The sequence below is a fragment of the Cygnus olor genome, chromosome 10, assembly GCF_009769625.2.
Source record: "Cygnus olor isolate bCygOlo1 chromosome 10, bCygOlo1.pri.v2, whole genome shotgun sequence".
Lineage (NCBI taxonomy): Eukaryota > Metazoa > Chordata > Aves > Anseriformes > Anatidae > Cygnus > Cygnus olor.
Window position 1 is genome coordinate 4,828,709 of NC_049178.1, and position 20,484 is coordinate 4,849,192.

A 20,484-nucleotide genomic window follows, 5' to 3' on the forward strand; every position below is an offset into this window, starting at 1 on the left:
TCTCTTGAAAATGGCTTGTACAAAAAACTAGTTATGCAGATCACAGTGGAGCTGGTGAAATTATGCAATTACAGACTTCACCAAAATTGCTGCCACTTGGTCGAGATACTCTCCTTAGTTTATCTGATAAATCACAGAAGATGAATCAGGTTTCAAACTTAGCAAGGAAGGCTTGCTTGCTCCTTATTGCTTGTTATGTAAGTCAATAGCAAAACCTCCTTTGGCTTCATGATAAGATTTTCAGCTTTTCAAAACTGGTTTTGTATGTTTATTACTACCCACAGTTTCAACATAGTTTAGACATGTTCAACACAGTTACAAGCTTCATTATGTCAAGTACAGAAAGTAGCAACAAGCAAAGAAGCTGTCTAAATCCAAGTACTGGGTATCACAGTTACTTTTAAGGAAAAGAGGTTTACACTCGATATTAACTTACATAAAAATTGCTGACAAGCATGACCAGAAAGGTGATGGTCAGCTCTGCTCTGGCACTGGGCAGTCCTACCACGCCCGAACATAGGCCCCAACTTGATACATAACATTCTATACTAATGAGTAAATGCAAGAATTATAAAAAAATCTTGGTCACTTCCTAGCAGAAGAAACCACTAGAATTGTGAGCATAAATTACTTCTTCAGAAAGAAGGACAGGGATGGGAACAACACTGTCTAGTAGGATTTTTTTTTTTTTAATTTGGAACAGCATTTTTTTCCCAAAGCTGTTTGTCTTGACAAAACAGAAACAGAAGCTTCCCTACAGGGAAAATAGTAGTCTCACACCAGAGAAAGCCTTAATAAGTACCAAACTGAAGTCTAGCAAAAAGTAGCCTTTTTTTCTTGCGTGTCTGTATCAACATACTCCACAATTTCAGAAGCAGTATTCACGAACAGTTGCTGTGGAAGATAATACTTGTGTTCTAATAGCATGTCCTATATTTAAAACCAACGAGTTGGAAAGTTTCTGAGCATGGTTAGTTATGTGCAAAATTCTCCCTCTTGTTCCTACTGCAGCAAAACTATTCACTCTTTCATGCCATCAAGTGTGAATAATCCATAAATTAAAATCAGTGTTCAAATGATTTTTATAAAGATGGTAGTAAGAAATTTCATTAAGCAATACAATCAAGGACTACTTTTATTTTTGCTAACTCAAAAGCATAGCTAAACACATTAAAATGCCTATTATAATTAAGTACTAAACAGGAAAGCTAGTTATGAGATTTAAATGTGGCTTAAATGTTTTGAGTGATCAAAACTTTCAGAAGTGCAGGCTTATTGAAAAACAAGAACTAAGCCCAGCGATAGATTTGTGCATTAACTACAACGCTTGTATGCTCTTCTCTAAGAATTATTATCATTTTGCTTAGATTCATAGAACAAATTGGGTTTGGAAACAAATTTACTGTAACCCCCACACACACCAAGCACGGACAACTAAACCGAGCTGCTCAGGCTTTGCTCAGTCCAATTCTGAACATCTCCAAAGTCTCAACCTCATCCATGGTCCAGTATTTAACCACTCTCATGATAACAAACAAACAAATGAAAAACAACCACCTTTTTCCTCACAAGAAATCAGAATTTCCCATGCTGCAGCTGTCCTGTCACTGTGTGCTTCCAGGAACAAGCCATCTGTTTTCTCCATATACTCCCCTCAGGTGCTTGAGTGGGCAGGAGGACTTCCCCCTCACCTTTCTCTTCACAAGGCTGAACAACCGGCTTGTCTCAACATCTCCTATGCCACATGCTCCTACCCTTGAGTTGCTCTGGTGGCCATCAGCCTCTGTGTTGTACTGGGGAGCCTAAACCCAAGCCCAGCGCTCCAGATGAGGCCTCACCTCCTCACCCTGCTGGCTACACTTCCGTCAGCACAACCCAGCGCTTGGCTAGCCCTCTTCACCTCACAGACGTGCTGCTGTTCAAGGAGCTGCTCATCAATCTTTATTTTCAAGCAGACATTTGAAAGTTAAGAGGAATATTAACAACTAGTAACACGAAAAAGAGATCGAGTAAAGCAGTAAGAATGCCTTTCAGTCAACTGCTGTTTGTCAGGGCCTATTTTTCCAAATGAGGAACAACGTGCAGAGGTGGAGGAGGATGGCTACTGAAGCACTGCAGTGCCTGATGTTATGGCAGGCAGAGCTGCCAAAGTACCAGTGCAGATAAAACTGGCTCTCCTCTTGTCAGTCCCAAACAGCTTCAAGTCTCCTGAGCAATCGATCGGTGTCTGCTGAAATCTAAGATTCTCTCTTGGGGTCTCATTTACTGGAGTGCTGCAAAAATAGTTTGCACGCAACTGTAAAGAAAACTCATCATTTTAAACCTTCTCCTCAGCCTGTACTGTCTAATGTCACTGTCCTCACTCTCTAAAGAATTACTCCCACTAGAAAGGAACCAGCTGCAAGCTCTGTGACTTCTTTTGACACGTCAAGAAATGAACCAAGGCTAAAGCTGTAACATTTCACACCCTTAGTAGATATGTCAGATTGACTACTTTACTACTGTGCAATTAAATATTTTATGTGTAAACTATCAGTAAGAAATTATTGATTTGGTGTCCCACTGCTTAAATTCACCATTTTGCCTTCCCACATTTGCCAGAATTGCATACTTAGGAAGACAAATTTTGTGTTGCAAGTGCAGTGCCCTCATTAGCTTTGTGGGGTTATTAAAAAAACTACCCCCAAATATTATGAGGAGTTTTTCTAGAATGGTTCTAGAATAAAGACCTCTCCTGCTTGCATTGCTATTTTAATGTAAAAATCTTGATGCTTCACCATATTCTTGTTTAACTGGCTACTACAGTCAACTATTGCTCTGTAAAATTATAAATGTTTATGGTTAAACGTTATTAGCAGCAGAACTTTTCTTCACCTTCATACAAATGAATCCTGCTTGTAATTAGAGCTGTTTTACAACATGCCCCTTGTTTGCAAGTTAACCTTGCTCTTCACTGGAAAGCAGATTTCAATACCTATTCAAAGAAGTGACTTCCCCATAAACAATACCATAATAAACACTATAATAAATGAAACAATGGACAGGTATAACTTTTTTTTTTTTTTGACTACAAGGAAAAATTCAGTCAAACAGTTAAGAGCTTGTTTTATTTAGTTAAGACCAAGTCCAAATAAGGAAAGGCATACACTCAATTTAAGATTATTTTCCTGCAAACAGGAAAAACAGTATCTTTAAAGCCAAATTATATTTGAGTTTTTGCTCCAAATTTTAAAATATGCAACACATTTCATTAGGAAAATTCCCCAAAAGAAAACTTGCACACAGTCAACAACTATCGCATGACTGATAAATATTTTTCTGTTTAAGACAACTAAACCAAAAATAGCATGAAGGTACAAATACTTCCAAAAACCATCACTTACTAGGACTTTTCAAAAAAGATTTTACTGCCTTCTTCGTTTTCAAAACACTGCATATAATAGAGCACATGAAACTATATTCTAATTTGCTGGATTTTAGAGAACATCTTACATAACTCAAGGGATTGCAAGTATCTCTACAGCTGTCTGGATACAAAACAAAAACCACCCCACCAACAAGGAATTCTATCTTTCTTTATACCACTTTCAGAAGGACCATATTGCCTCAGCTACAATTTTGATTCCTAGTTAGTTAGCAAATTAACTAAAAAGTCAAAAACAAAACAGAATCAGCCTTGTTCACATCCTGGCAGTCTAGAAGCACACACCTACAAACAATCTGTGGAAAAGAAACTGGAGGCGGAGAGAGGCATCGGCTCCACGTTAGCTTGGATGCCTATTCAATACCATTGCTTCTCTGGAAATGCTAGCCAGATATATCTATGACAATTTTTCATAACTTAATTACAAGTCTTGCAAGTAAGTTTACCTTCCAGTTGTATGTCCTAACTCGGTTGATATTTTAAAATTGCTTTCTTATGATGCACGCAGGGAAACAAAGACAAGTTAACGGCTACTGTGTTTTGAAGAGCTGGAAGACATTTGTGAAGGCATAAAGACCTGAAATTCAAGCCAAACTCCTCCTCTTTTTTTCTTTTACTCAAATATTTGATGAATAACACCACCAGTACCCAGAAAATGCTAAGCCTCTTGGATCAGCTAATGACTCAGAGGGCAAGATAACCTGCTTCTTTCAGGTATAGTTTATTTGCCTAACATTTCCAAAGACCCACGGTACATTGTTTAAATCATGCGACAACAGTCTACAAACATGAAGCCAAATGAGTTCGGCTCAAGTATTAACAATAAAAGCTCCCTTCAAATAATAGCTAGCAAAAAATGTCAGACTCAGCCCTACATACTAGCACAGTTTAGGAGCTAAGTGCATACAAAAGCCACTGTCCAAATTTGCACTTAGTGTTATTTTTATCCCATAGTTCAAATATCTGAAGATGAGCATTGTAATACACTGGAATGAAATTTGACTGCTGAACTGAGGAAAAAAATAGATTTAGGCTACTTCCAATAGAACTTTTATATTCAGACCTTTTAAATCCCTTCCTTAGCAACAAAACACAACAAAACATAAATACAAAGCTAATTTATTACCTACATCTTCATTGCTTAAGCTTCTTCTTTTCCCTGCTAGTCATCTGAATGTGTCAGAGTCCCGTAAGAAACTGCATTAATCAGTGGCCTAAAGCTGCAGTGGCAGTACAAGGTCCCATTTGCTGAAGGGACAATTTATCTATTATACCTGTGAAGAAGGGAGCATATGAAACCAGTTGCATTTGAGATATGATTACTGCCAAAGGTAAGACAATGCAATTAGGAACTCGGTTTTGTAAAACTTGCATTCCTGTTTATTAAGTTTGGATTTCTCCCAAGGAAAAGTTACTGAAGTTACCTGGGAAAAGTCTGCTACATAAGAGTCAGCTTTCAAGAAGGGAATATGTGATCTTCTTTTAAATTCAATTATGTTAATTATAAAGTCATTTATAACCTGAAGATGTTGACTGGCATTGAGTAACTTCAAGGAGTTTAAGATCTCAGAGAAGAGCACTGCATGTGAAAATTCTGATAGATGTTGAGACATTCCCCATGGGCTTCACTTCTTAAATCAATCCTTCATCTCCAAAAATACACAGTAGTACTGCAAGCATCATACAAATACTTCAGATGTAATCTACTCTAATTCCCTTCCCATTTCAACAGAACAACATCTGGAGCTGTATTTCGTAAAGATATATTTTATAATATATATATAATAATGATAATATGTGTATTTTCTTAAAAAGTTATTAATTAAAATTGTACCTCTTATAATGGCATAGCAACTGTACAGTAACTGCACTAACTGGAACTTGTGACATGAAACAAGAACACCACTAAATACTGTGAAATTCTAATTTAAGCGTTTGAATGTTAATAAAAATACTTAAACTAATTGCAAATAACAGGAATGGAGAAACCCTGTCTGCACTATGGAAAGAACTACAGGAATAAATTAGCATTACAGTTGCAATCATAAATGACCATGCCTAGAAACCTTACTTTATTATAAGTGCATCACAATAGCAAAGCTTGAATGAACATTCTCCAGACAGCCACAGTCCCTCTTTTGTTAGAGAAGTGAGTTTATGGCAGAAAGTTTTGTGCAAAACACCCTCATAAAAGCACATGATATTTGCATAGGAATGGCTTTAACACAATTTGATTAGCAGCAAGATCCTGTGTCCTAGTATGGAAAAAAGTCTGCTCTTTGCTAAACTTATGGATTGACTTGTATATTTCAGAACTAAAATAAAACAAAATATTGTCTAATTCACTATAGATATTTTGTTACATTATTGTCAGAATACAAGCACCCATGTCAAATCAAGTACAAATGCATTTGTAATCAGGCACAGAAAACAGTGCAAAGATGAAATAGATGGTAACTAAACTCACTGGAAAAATACATCTCTTTCTGTTGGACTACAGAAAGAAATCAAAAACAACTGCATGCCTAGCTAAGTATATGCTGTTTCAATTTCAGAAGCTTTCTATTTTGTAACTAGAACTATCATAGAGGAAATAAAAATCAGCATTCACTTTGTCTTTTCTTCCTTTTATTTTTTTATAATAGGTTCTGCTTTCTTTCTAGCTTCTCCTGAACGCCCCTAATTATCACACAATCTGCTAACATCAGATGTCTAAACTAACATTTGTGTTTTAGTTATCCTGTGAAAGCAGACAGGCAAATACATGATTAAATATCTTTAACTATACCCTCCAGTTAAAATAGTTTAAAAAGAAGGAATAGTTGATTTAAGCTTTGCAGAAGCATCGTGGTATCCTAGGAAACCACAGCACAGAATCAAGGAACACTGCATGACAGCAACAAATCAGACAAACAGCATGCAAACAGGATGAAGAGATGCACATTGCAGTCTACTTTTCCAATTTAAATCGCCCTTCAATTATGCCATAATGCATCTACTAATTAGTACGAACGCAGTTTGGGTACATGCTAGATTAAAATTATTTATAATGCAAAACACCACACAGTCATGGCACAGCAAGTCCTGATGCAGCCTTAATGAAAATTAGTGCAAGAGCAATACAATTGCATCAAAAGCAGTGGCAAACATCATGCTGGTGCTGCTGAACAGTACATTATACCCAGATCTACTATAATATTCACCACCTGAGATTGTGTGTGGGTGTCAAATGAATACTTTGGAGACATTTCTTATGATTTCATTCAGTTTGTATTCAATATAATAGGAAAAAAATGAATTTTCAGAGTGTGGGGTCAAATTCTAGTGAGATACAAAGAGATAAACACTCAATATCCCAGTGAAGATTATATTTATGCTTGTCAATCACGCTAGTAACTAGGTAAGACAAAGAAAACATTTTATTCTTCAAATCATAATCTACTGAAGAAATGCTAAGAAATTTAAAAATAAACTTAAATAAAAGTGGATGCTGAAGAACTACCAGAATAAATGCACATCATAAGAGCATGACATCCAAGCAAGGCAAATTCAAATGAAAAAATAAATCTTGCAGAAAACATACTTCACAATTTAAACCATTTCTTTTGTTTGCTTTACTGTCTATAAGTAGTTAGTAAGCAATAATCTATACACAGGAAATAAAAAAAAAAATGAAAAAAGTGAGCTAAATTTGTGTATAATTCAAGCATTAAAAATTATTAAATATTATAACTGGTTAAACAAATGTGTATTAGGACATAACAGTTAACTTTCGGTGTGTCTATAACATTCAATTACATCTCATGTGAACAATAAATATCAGTAACTGATACAGAACTTAATAACAACAGATACTCAGGGATAAACCAGAGTCGATTAAGAAAGAACTTAAACCAACAAAAACTTATTTTGACTGAGATGACTAGCTGGATTGCTTGAAAAAGCATTAATACTTTATTTTTATTTTTATTTGTGTGCAGGTGTGTGTGCAGCTTTCAGGACGCGTAGCTTTGTCACCTCCCTATAAAGTGGAAGTGGTTATGTACGACAAGTATTTGGAAAAATTCAACATAACTCTGCAATTTCACTCACTTGTTTCTGATGTTTTCTTCATCTTGCCTCAGGAATTGCTGTTTTCCATTTTACTCATGGTTGTTTCATGTATCAGTTAAAACAAAAAAGAACGTGGAAGCTTTATGAAATGGAGGTTCACTACCTATGCTACGACAGCCTATGTTGCAGCAACTGAATCAATACCTACCTGATATAAATGGGGCATGCTCGAAAGAAAGCACTCTCACTAAGGGCACTGACAATGTGAACTCAGAGCAATCCACGTTTCATGTAGATGTGTTTTTCAGAGCTGTACTAGCTGAGGTTCCAATCAGAGTCTGTTTTTTTTTCCTCTACAACAGCCCTTTGAACACTCTCCCCAGCAAGGAACATCCTTGTCATTCTCTAAGATCTTTCTCTTCTTACAAGGTGTTACTGTAGGGCATGTGCACTGAGAAAAGGTTGTGATATTGGCTTTTAGTCAGCTTGGTTGCATCCTAAGTCTTGTGTTAGACAGACTACAGTCCCACTCTGCCTTGCACAGAGCAATACTGAACTAGAACTGGACTCGGCTAACAGACACGCAGCAAAAAGGAGGCAGACATGAGACAGAGGTGACGCACCCCGGGTCACAGCACAGACCTAACTGTGGCCACCCTGCCTACGTGCTTTTCTTCCTGGAAAAAAATAATTCACACGTCTGTCCTCAGCTCCAACACCCTTTAAAAACCCCGCTAAGTATGCAGAGTTGGGAAAGAAGAGGGAGGAGGCCTCGCCGCCATTACTGTAAAAACCAAAGGTGCATTCAGGCTCCATTTACGAGAGTTAAAGCAGCCTTGCATGAGCCATATTGAACCAAAGCCATGCCAAATATTTACTGAACACAGAAATACCTCTAGCTAGTTTTTCTCCCGTTTCTAAAAGGTGATGTTCTGGTTATTGATGAGGCAGCCACATAAGCAATTTTCTTTCTTCAAAAGGACATCGTTTGTGGGTCATACACGAGCGCTCAGTCACGCTGCATGGAAGCCTGCTGTGGAGCCACACTGCAGTTCCAGCAGACAAACTTTCAATAAGAACCTTGCTGTTCTCTTCCCTAAAAGGGAACTGATAAACATCTGGTCTTTGGAAATTACTTTGTGATGTTTGGATTTTGTACCAGCAAACTACTTTCACACACTGTGGTATATCATCACATGATATTGTACTTTTCCAAGAAAAACCTAGTAAAATGAAAATACTTCATTACCATGAACTCTTGGTTCTTAAAAGTTACATAATTACTGTGCAATCTCTTATAAGATCTTATTTATTTTAACTTTAATTATTTACTTCAATGAAAGGATTATTTCATAAAACAAATCTTTTCATTTAAAAAAAATCTTTTTTTTTCTTCTCTGTATATATTTTGTTTACCACATGCCAACTGTTATTTCATGTATGTGAAAAGAAAACTGGATTGAATACATATGAAATAAACTACTGGCAAAAGAATTGCATGGGCTTGCCATTGAGAAGATTAGATTCACAAGAAACGCCTTTTACTTTTTCCAAAATCAACAAAATTATTTAAAAAAAAGTCATAAAAAGAGAATGAAAATATTTGTTTGAAAAAGGAAGGGATTTTTCAGGTAACTCTAAATTTCCAAGTTATTTAATTATTCTTAAAAGACTTGCACATTTCAATCGTATGTTCACCAGAACACTACGGTTCACCAGACTGAGTAAACTCAGAAAAATATGAATTACTCTTTTTTTTTAATTAAAGTTTCATTTGAGAAACTCAAGACTATATTACGCACTTGTTTAGTAACACTGAAAACTCCTAATAATGCCACCAACAATTCTGAGCAGACTTTGTAGAATGAACACTTAAAGTCTTCATCTTTCATTAATTTTTATTCAATCTTGCATTGTGCATAGCCTAAATTACAATCTATTTTGGCCAATAAGGAGCACTGTATTTCCTTAATTTGAGAAATCAAGAGATAGAATAGATTAAAAACCAAAGTTCTGATATACTGTATGATTCACTGCAGACTAATAGTTAATTTCAAGAGAGGAATTTGTTGCACATACAGTGTTTGCATCTCTTCGGTTGTAAGCTGTGGAATAAAATTGTTTTCAGCCAAATTCATGCTTGTAAAATTTTAAATGAAATGATTTCATTAAGCAGCTTCATCTCAAAAAACTTGCACAGGTTCAGGTTCTAGAAGAGTTCTGTAGGTGCAGATTTTCTAACAGGAATCTCGAAGATGGAGCACAAGCAGAGAAGGCATACAACTTTGGGAGAAAAAGTAATGTAAAGCTGCTACACAGTTACACTGTTCTAAAGAAATATTTATCATGTATATACTTTATCTGTAATGTACCAAGAATCAGATTTAACTATACCATCGGCTATTTGATGATATTCCTCATCCAAAACAGTTCAACTACACAGCTTAGGCAAGTTACCATTTCCTTTGACTTCACAACAACCAAAATTAAATGATGCACACATCTATGAAATACTCGCTTTTAAAATCATTTTAAAGCTAGTAATTTTCTCATTTTTTTTCAGATCTTTACAGGTGGAAAAACACTGAAAGTGAGTTTGAACTCCCTGACAAAAGCCACACAAAAGCAGAAACAAAACTTGGATTGGATTCAAGGATCATCCCTGATTGCTCCTTTTCTGCTAGAAATGCACATTCTATTCCAAACCCAAAAGAAAAACAAAAGATGTGAGAAGGTTTATGACAAATTAAGGTGTCCTTTTATGCCTGTCCCGAACACAGATTTTGGTTCAAAATTAGTTATTATGCAAAAAGTCACACTTCCACAACACAGCACAAAATACAGTCAGATTAAAATGCTTAAATGTTTTGTTAGCATAAATTGTTGCCTTTCAACTATTTGGTTTCTCCTCTCCCATAGTAGCTCTGAGAAGATCCTAGCAGGTATGAACATGTTCTCTTTTAATTACAGAACTGGATTACTGCTGTAACTGATTCCCAGTTTCAGCAAATTATAATCAAGTACCCATTGTGCATAGCAATCATTTAATGGCCGAAAAACCATAATAAAGAAAGCTTTAATGAAGAAAGCTGGAAACTTGCCAAATTTTTATGGCAGTGCACTCAAAAAGAAAGAGTTATAATCTGTATTTAAGATTAAGAGAACCTTTTAATCCAGATGGCCAGAATTAAACAAGGCAGTGTAGGCAAATTTTGATCAAAAGCTTGTACAACATGAAAGTACTGAAATTCCCCCAGTAAATGACTGCTAATTATATAAGAGGTTGCATGTTCATTTTGTATTGCAAAGAACATTGAGGAAAATACAATATGAACGTGTTGCTTCCCCTGTGATAATTCACTTTCTCCACTAACCTTTTTAATGGCAAGACATTTATTCGCTCCATTTATTTGAGGCAGTTCTATAACAAAATTTTAATGGAGTTTGCAAAATGAATTACAAATTATTTCAGATTAGTATACACGTACTTTTAAGATACAGCTGAGTAAACTAAAGCTGCCACAACAGCAACTTGAAAAGGCTTAAACCTAGTTTCAATATTGTATTATTAATACTGATGACATCCAAGTTTCAATTTGGTCTCCTCTCCCTTAATTCACTGGAACTGCTGACACACTATTTAGCAACGTTAGCTTTCCCCAATTCATCTCCCAGTCAGCAGAAAGGACACGAGATTTCCTCTTCTGCATACACCCCACTATAAAGGGACTGTTCATCCCTGCAGACGTGTTGCTGGATGGGGCAAACGGGACTGCCATCCCTACGACTGCTGGGAGCCTTTCCTCCTGAGCCGGACAGCATCATCCGGGATCAAGAGAATTCATATCCAGAAACTGCAGAGTATTTCTAAATCCCTAAAACTAAAATTATCCTTCAGCAACTAAGAAGTAAACATATTGTTTTTTATACAGCAATATAGAAGTAATAGATTATTTTTAATGGCCTTCTTTCTGCTTCTACTGGTTACATCCAAACACCAGAGTGCAGAAGTAAACATGGAAGATTTTTCAGCTCCTCTATAATAAAAATCCATACCTTCTGCAAAGGCTTTTTATCTTGTTGAAGGAAAACCTCTAGGATATTTGTTAATGAACCAGAAATCAGAGAATTCAATAAATCCTGAAGTTACACAAACCCAGCAACTCTTACCCACTAAAAATACCCAAACGAGAACCCAGTTTGTACACCTACTTATTCTGGAGCTTACACTCGCTTCTTTGATGTTTTTGCTGAGGCCAAGCCAGTGCTGAACCATGATATAAATCACTTTGTCATAGTTATGAGTCAAGAAAACTGATTCAATCCAAACAGTGAGGACTCCCCTGTGAGGAGCTATGTAACAGAGACACTGCAAATCCCAATGTCTACAGAGCAGCACTGCTTCGTAGCATCTTGCTCCCTTCCTGAGCCCTGTGAACATCCACCAGCAGACCGTGATCTGTCACCTCTGCATGCTGATGCTATCCCTGTGCTGCTCTGGAAAACCACAAAGAGATCTGCTTTTTGACAGAGTGACTTTTTGCATTTGCTTAATTAAGGTGGTTTTAGTTGGAAGGAGATCACTGTATCTTTGATTTGTATTTTTTCATTTTATGATTTTCTGACAGAAGTAACCTTTGAAAGTCTGCCAGGCTCTCTTAAATGAAAAAGAACCTGTAAAATCAGATCAGCCTAAGTCTCTGTATTGATCTCCACAGTTACTCTTTATACTTCTGCTATTCATGTGCAAATACAGCAGAAGGCTTTAGTTATCTCTGCTAACTCATCTCCTGTTCCCACTTACAGAACAGGGTCCGCCTGCACACCCAGAGCAGCCCAGCGCTGCAACTTTTTTGCAGTTCCCAATTCTACTTAACACATTAAAGCAGCTGAGAACATGACGACACACAGGTTTGACAGAAGAGTGGAAACTAAGGCTGAAGTGTCTGTCTGAAACCCCAGGCAACAGGTTCATACTGGCTGCATAACATTTTTCCATTTCTAAGTGTTGTAATTTCCCCTGTGAGCTCACTCGGGGTTAGCTTAATATTATTGACACAAATCAAAATCAGAAAAAACATTACAGCAGCTGAACATGATCTGAATTAAAATTGTACTTGTGGTGATAACAGGATCTCTTGGATTGTTTGCAGATTGTGCAGTAGAAAGCAAATCTTGTCCAAAAGCAACAGCGAGAACTTTTATAGGCATGCGACTCTGACTGCTACCCCTTGGGCAATGAACAACTGAATTATGTTAATTCCCCCTTACCCCAAATTTTTAAAATTAAACTCTTCTGCAACTATCAACAATATCAGGGTTTCTACTGCACCAGACATGTTGCTGTCACACCAATGGTGCACTGGTTAATTGTGCCAGTAAAATATGAACCGTCACTTGCAGTACCTTACACAGAGGGCTGCAAAAGCCAATACCAACACTACTATTATTATGGCCAACTATCAGCTACAGCAACCCTTTTAACCCAGAAAAGAAGCAAGGAAAAAAAAATCACGTGAAATTTATTATTGATGAAAAATACAGAAGGAAAACTAATTGAGGAAAAAAAGATCTAAGTAGCTAAAACAACTGCAAAATAATGAAAAAAAATGTAGAAAGAGAACAGCTGGCCTGTGTAACTGAACTATTCTGGCTCTTCTTCCAGAACCTGTGGAAATCCATGAACCAATACCATGCTTGGTCCTGTATCTGCAGCTGCTGATGGAACAGCATTTAGTCATGGTCCAACGCTCTACTCTCGACTAAGAGAATTCTTATTACAATTAAATTAAAAATTACAAAATGCCATGCTGAAATAAACATCGGAGAACAAATTAATGTAAAATACACATTAAAACGTCGCCCCAAATCATTGTATTGTTTATTTGTGGAATGTTTGCAATTGTTTTTTAAGGGAGTCATAAAAATTCCTCACTCACCAGGACTCCATTCATGAGGGCAATGAATTTCCAGAGGACCTGATTTTTTATACAACTCAAGAGAAATATTTTTGGATACAAATTAAAAAAAAAAAAGTTTTAAAACTAATAGTTTTATTCCTTAAACTGAGCAGAAACTTGCCTGAAACATAAACAATGAAAATTGAAAAAAAATAAAGACCACAAGTCTTGTAACCTAAATACAATACCCATTGTCTGGACTTCCTTATTTCCATGAAGAACATCTGATTTTCATTTTGGATTAGAACATTCAGCTAAAATTACTAATATAGTGGGATTCAATTTAATTTAATTGCAAAATTTCAAGGAGAACAACTTTAGCTATGATCTGATCACTGTTCCATAACCGAATTCACATTCTAACTCTGGAAACAGCAATTTTAATCTAATGTTGAATCCTCGCTGAACAAAGTTTTGATGATCTCAGAGTGAACAGTAGTTCTCATCAGAAAAAACAGCACATAAAACTCGGATCAACTGGCAGCTTTTGTCACTGCTTAGCCAGGAAAAATTTGGCTAGCGGCTCGCTATCTCTGTAATTCCAAGAACTTCCAGTATTTTTCTGTGAAGAGATACTCACATGCCAGAGATAAAAGCTAGACTTAATACAGGCTCAAGTCAATGGTGAGAACAACACTGTCAAACTTCTCGCTGGTATTTCACTTACTTGGTTATTCTGCTCAGCGTGTAACAGTGTACAGGGATCTGGGCTGAACACGTGAAAGGGCCATAACAGGGGGGCTCCTCCTGCCCGACTGCACGCATGGGGGTGAAAAACATATATATATATATGCTTGGGCTCTTAGAAGAACAAAACCTAAGAGACTGACAACAGTTTTAATAAAAAAGACTGCCTAACTGCAATACAACAGATTCAGTCCGGATTTTTCACGTGCTTCACTCTTTTCACAGAACTGTGGTGAAATGGTATCATTATTTAGGAGAAAAAGACAAAATAGTAAAAAAAGAAACCTGCAATAAAAAGTATAGACAGCCCAAACAGAGAAGCCTGACAGAAAATGTATGAGCCAGAAACAGAGGGACTGACTCACGTTGGAACTCACTCCTAGACCATATGTGAGGGCAGACACAGCTATTTTGGACAATGCAAACATAACATTTAAAGGAAAACACAGAGGTTGCTCTGTATCTAAGGCAGTACGTCGTTATATGCATAGCCTGCCTTTTCCTTTAGGAACCCATGAAGTTACATTAGATCAAATACAAGTCTTAGGCTGGGAGAAGCAAGATAAGGCAAAAAGAAAGAAGGGGGGGGAGAGGGGGGAAACCTTTTCTCTATCAACATTAGTGTACTTTTGATTTTAAATTGTCAATTTTATAAACTAACAGGACTTAGCAACAGATGAATATTAGAATAATACTCTAGGCAGAAGCCGTCCCAAAGGTGAGGAAGGTTGCTGACGAGGGGAAAGGAGCTGAAAGAGTATTTCCCCTCGGTCACTGCTGAATTACGCCTGGTACTTAACAGTCAGGAAAAACAGGTACTTGCAATTTCTGATTGCTCAATGAGAATACAACTATTGGAAGATGCATGTTTGTACAAGAATGGGAAATCAACCTGTGTTTCAGACTACTAAATTGACTTTACAGGTTCAAGAAAAAGCAAAAGTATAAACACTGAGACAAGGCAATTTTCTTGTGAATCCAGAAAGCAGCATACCTGGCATCTCAAACACCCAGTAAATGAAGAAAACAAATGAAATACCAACACAGTACTTGATCCTAATCTTAAGTCTTGGCCTTTGTAAAGACAAAGAATAAATATTTAAATATAAAACAAAATAAATGTAAATATAAACCAGTAAACAGCTTCACAGTAACTACTAACGTAATTCATTGAAGTTGTCAAGCAGTTGGTGAAAATCAAAGTGTTTGTGATCATAAACAGAATAAATGTCACATTACCCATATTAATGTGAAAGAAGAAAACACGGACGAAAAATTCTGATTTCTTTTTAACATGACAAGGAAAATAGCTCAGGAAAATAGCAAAGAAAGCCATTTTTGAACAAAATTTTTGTATGGCATTCTGATAGAAAATCGAGTTCCCTATTAAGAAGTAAATTGTTTAGAAGCATTGCTGTGCCAACTTCTCGGTTATTACAATAACAAAATAATACAAATATAATAGGAATCTAGAACTGTTTTTTTTTCAGGGAGTTTACCACTGAATACATAAAGCAGTTTTGTAAACCTGGAAGTTGAAAAGATTAACATTTTAAATTTAAATCATGCTGGTGACCACTTAAAATAAAACATACAGATGATGCAAAGCAGAAATCCAAAGCTAATGCTGAGGGAAGCGAATCAAACAGAGAAATCAATCTATGACAGGACATGAGAAAAAAAGTGTTGTGATATAGTTAAACACATAGTTAACAACAGATGGGATTGAAGTAAGTCAATGAGAAAGCATAATTTCATCGCTGAAATGAAAGTGATGATACATCTTGAAAAACTAAAGCAATACTGAGAAAATTAAAAAAATAACCAGAGTGGAAGGTTTAAACAAAACTATATTGGAATAGGACTTTGGCATTTTATAGTAAACTGGAAAAACACAATAGAAGGATGAGACACTTTGAATACTTAAAAGAAAACACTTGTGGCCCATGAATGAAATAGTTCCATCTCCCAACAACAACAAAATTGTCACAGTAAAAGGGAAACCAGGAAAGTATTTAAGAAAAAAAAAATAATAATAGTGGTTTGCATAGTAACAACATCTGTGACTATGTCAATATAAGCACAAGGGAGAGAAAAAGAGCTTAGTCCAAACAGTTTTAAAAATACCTTTGGGTGGGATACACTGAGAAAAATTAGCTGAAAGCTTGCAAGACATGATAAATTCCAGCTGTTGTTCTTTGTGGACTAACAGATTTTTTCTACTTGCCACTAACATATAACATTGGCAGGAGACCATTTCCGTTCTTCCCTGTCCTCCATCTCCAAAAACATACAGAGAAAATACACTGTCCTTAAGGTTTTGACTCCATGATGCCTTGTATAGCGTGAAGCAAGAAATGAGAAGTTAATACATTCAATGCAATTTGGAGCGTAGGTTTTGCAAGTCAGCATGCAAAATCCCAGACCAGCAAATGTTCCCCACATGGCTGCCTCTGCAGACACTCTGCTCCCTAAGCGTTAAGGCATATGAACTTCCACCAAGACCAGCACTCAGGGCTAGCCAGGTGGGTTGGCTGGTTTGTTTGGAGCAGCGCTTGTGCAGTTCAGGATGATCCTGCTCTGTGCTCCTCTACCTGCTGACATTTGCTGTCACTGCAAATACACACAACGCACCAGTGCGTCTCAAACACATTGCACCAGAGTGTAGCAGACTTTTCAAAACAGTCGCTTGGGCATATTGTGTCCGAGAGCACACCGTCTTCTCATTATATAAAACAAACAAAGAAACAAACAAAAACCTTACCAAAAATCCCCCAACAACTCACAAATAGGATACCATTACCAGGAGTTGATACATCACTTTCAAACACTCTGGCATATATTAAGCATGGCACCTGAAAAAACTACACAATATTTATTTATCTGGATTTCTTTTTACTCTCTCTCTTTGCTCTGTCTATCCATGGATTCGCTCCGCTGCTATAAAACCTAACATTTCCAAAGGAACAAAAGACAACATGTACAAAAAACTGTAGGCTTGGTTTGGCAGGGGAATGTTTTAATAATGCTGAGAGATTAATTTAGTAATCAAACACTATCTGAAGAAACAAACAAAAAAACCCACCTGATCAAGGAATAGTTACATGAGAAATCTGTTCTGACTTTTGATGTAGCTTTGTCCTAAATGCAAATTTGAAAAGCCCAGGAAAGAACTTCTCCAGTTTGCTGAAATCCAATCTTCTACTGGATTTCATCCAGGTCTATACCTCAAAGGCAAAAGGGACTTAGTCATAGTTTTACAGAAGTGAATTCCTGAGTCACATTACAGAGCAAATGGAACTGAAAAACAATTTCTGCCATTAAATATCTTCCTTTTATAGTCCTGCCTGTAAGAAACAAATGCAGTAAGTCTATTTCAGAGTTGGAAAGCCTTTCATCATTGGTTACTGCTTGTTTCTCATTCAGATTTACTAACACTGACATTAATACATGCCACGCCAATTCTGCATCATGGTAACAAGAGCAAATGATGACTGCTCTACTAAATTTAACATCAGAATAAATAATTTGTAATTAACCAGATGTTAAAATAATAACCGTTTTGAAACATCTCTGCAGTACTGCAGACTTCGGACAGTGGAATGGGATGCAGCTGTCTGCAACAAGTTACTGTATGTCACACTAGTCTCTGGGCTGGGTTAATGAAGCTATTTTAAAATACAGCCAATTATGTACAGCTGAGATTAATGGAGCAATCAAACTGACATGATATGCATTCACTGAACTCTTACTTCACACAAAACGGGGACCTTGTGGCAACCCAGCACACAGCAGTGCCGTGAGGAATTTACATTTCATTGTCCCTTCTAATTATGCTAACACCGTGACTAAATTTTGGAGATGCTGCAGAAAAAAGCCAAAATTAAGTCCTTTGTTTCAAAAGCCACATTTTCCCACTTCCTCTTTGCCTGAGGCTTGCAAACCCTGTTCTCCGTCCCTCTTAATCTCCAAACATTTACAACTAACTCACTCAGCCCACCTAGTCTTTCAGCAAGCCCCAGACCTCTTTCACACTGCAAGAGTTGTCAATCCCTTTTTCTGTCCCCAGGACAGCACAGCTTAGATTTTCAGTGGTCCTCAATCCTGGTCTCGCTCAGACACACGCAGCCAGCACACTGACATCGCCCCTCACGTCCTCGTGCGTCCTCCTCACCCCTCTGCAGACGATGACTGCTCTCACCAGCTTTCCCCCCCAAGACCCAGACCACAGACACCTCCGCCAGGAGGTCACCAAACCGTTTCTTCTCTCACATGCCCTACAATAAGTCAGTTCAGACACATTCTTAAATTGATGCCTTGCTCATGTCAATTCTCATGCACATCAGAGAACCACAGAATCATTTAGGATGGAAAACACCTTTAAGGTTACCTAGTCCAACCATCCACCTAACACTACCATGCCCCAGCACCAAACCACATCCCTTAGTGCCACCTCCACACGTCTCTGCAATACCTCCAGGGCTGGGGACTCCAGCACTGCCCTGGGCAGCCCGTTGCTGGGCCTCACAGCCCCTTCTGTGAAGAAATTGTTCCCGATACCCTGTCCAAACCTCCCCTGGCACAACTTGGCACTGTTTCCTCATATCTTACCAGATACAGCGTCACTCCAGTTACAAAGAATATTGCTTTCATTTGTCTGTGCAAATGCTGAATTTATTACTTTCTGTAAATATCTAGCAATTTGGAGGCTTAAAGAATACTACAGTGAAATTCATCATCTGCTCAGCATCAGCTAAAGGCTGTCAAACCTGCTGATTCATTTCATCAGCATTTATTGTGCTTCATTAATTCTAGATCTAAACATTTTCAACAAAATAATGAAGTTATATATAACTCAAAGTAGCAGCACTTATAAATCCTTCAAGCCTTTGGCAACTTCTTCAATCCAGAGTAATCATGTTTCCTTCTATAACAAGTCTTGTGATATCTGTAATAGCATCTCGCTGCAGTAACAACAGTATTAATGTTATAGCTCTCTTGCATGCCTGAAGTATTAATCAGATCCCATACTTAAATATGAAATTAGAGTAGTCTTGATACTCTTTTTGAAACAGATACACTAAGCCCCACAGGAAATTAAGAAAAAAACATAAGTACAATGAAGATCTAGACTGTCAAGTTGTTTTTGATACTAGAATAAAAGATTGCAATTTTCTGAGTACTGTTTTAATCTCTTACCTCATCCCTTCAAATTAAAATTATATTTGTAAATACGCAGTCTGTTCTATACCCAATTTTCTCTGCCACATAAGTTGTTTGCTTTGCTTTTGCACAGAAGAGAGCAAAGCAAAATCTCAAAACCAGAACAAAGGATAGCAGATTTTATGCTAGAGCTGGTGAACATCACTCTCCTTTGAAAGCAAAACATTCAGCGGTCACAATATACATTCTATTTATAAATTTCTTGATGAAAACAAACTTTCCTCTTTCATAAGTAAGCTTAAATCCTTGCAATTTTCCAAACACAATAACCTTTCTCCAGTATTGTCCTAAGAACTGATGTAACACCTTCCACCAGCTATTACTTATAAGATAAAGATGTGCTACATTATAAAGTGACTTTTTTTAATGACCATCCTTGTTTGAGTTACCTTTCTTAGTGGCAAAATGACGTTTGTGACCTTTATGCCTCCATTTAAATAAAAAACCAGCTAGTATTACCTCATTTCCCACTCAAAATCCCTCATAATCATCTCTAATTTCCACTGTATAAAAAGAAAAGTCACTGTCAGCTCCTTGAACCTCATCAACACCTTTCAGCTATAACCAAGACTTTGTTGTTACTTTAGCAAGAATGAAGAATGAGTAATTAAAAAGTAATCTACAAGCATGAATTTATGTATTAAGCCCATATTAACCAATATTGAATTATGTACTAAATGGATTAAACAATTTGATCCAATTTCTAACCTCTTGATTAAATCCAGAGAAAAGAAATATCAAAAACGTAGCCCCAACCAACCCAACAAAACCCGAAGCAAGAAAAGCAATGTTTAAAGGATTTCATTACCCCTCTAAAAAGGGTGAGCTTGCGTTTCACAGTTTGGACTCACTCCAAAGGCTGTCCCCAGATAATCCACCCCTTTCTTCCAGCAACCGAAGGCAGCTGAAGAAGTTGATGACCATAGCAATATCCATGCATGCTGCTGTCATGAGTGCATGCTAGCGCAGTTGGACAAACTTAGTGAATCTATATAATTCGGTATAGAATTCTCCCATAGGGCATGACAGTTACATTGTGCCATCAGAGAAATTTGAAGTATTACAAAAACAACTAGAAAGCCTACAACCACAGCTGTTATTTAGAATACTGCCACGACTGCCTATGATGTTGAAGTT

At 37.0% G+C, this 20,484-nt stretch overlaps 1 protein-coding gene across 10 annotated transcripts in view; it reads right to left on the minus strand.

Moving 5' to 3' along the window:
- Nucleotides 1–20,484, minus strand: part of ATG7 (autophagy related 7) — a 102,293-nt gene that overhangs the window by 24,705 nt on the left and 57,104 nt on the right. For 3 of the 10 annotated variants that reach the window (XM_040569028.1, XM_040569030.1, XM_040569029.1), the window contains exon 19: nt 6,833–9,760. The exons of 5 other annotated variants lie outside the window; for them this stretch is intronic. In XM_040569028.1, coding sequence (XP_040424962.1) covers nt 9,680–9,760 — 81 coding nt within the window. In that variant the 3' untranslated portion in view covers nt 6,833–9,679. Of the gene's footprint in view, nt 1–6,832; nt 9,761–20,484 lie in introns of those variants that run through there. 2 more of the 10 variants (XM_040569031.1, XM_040569038.1) reach the window with 1 other exon arrangement.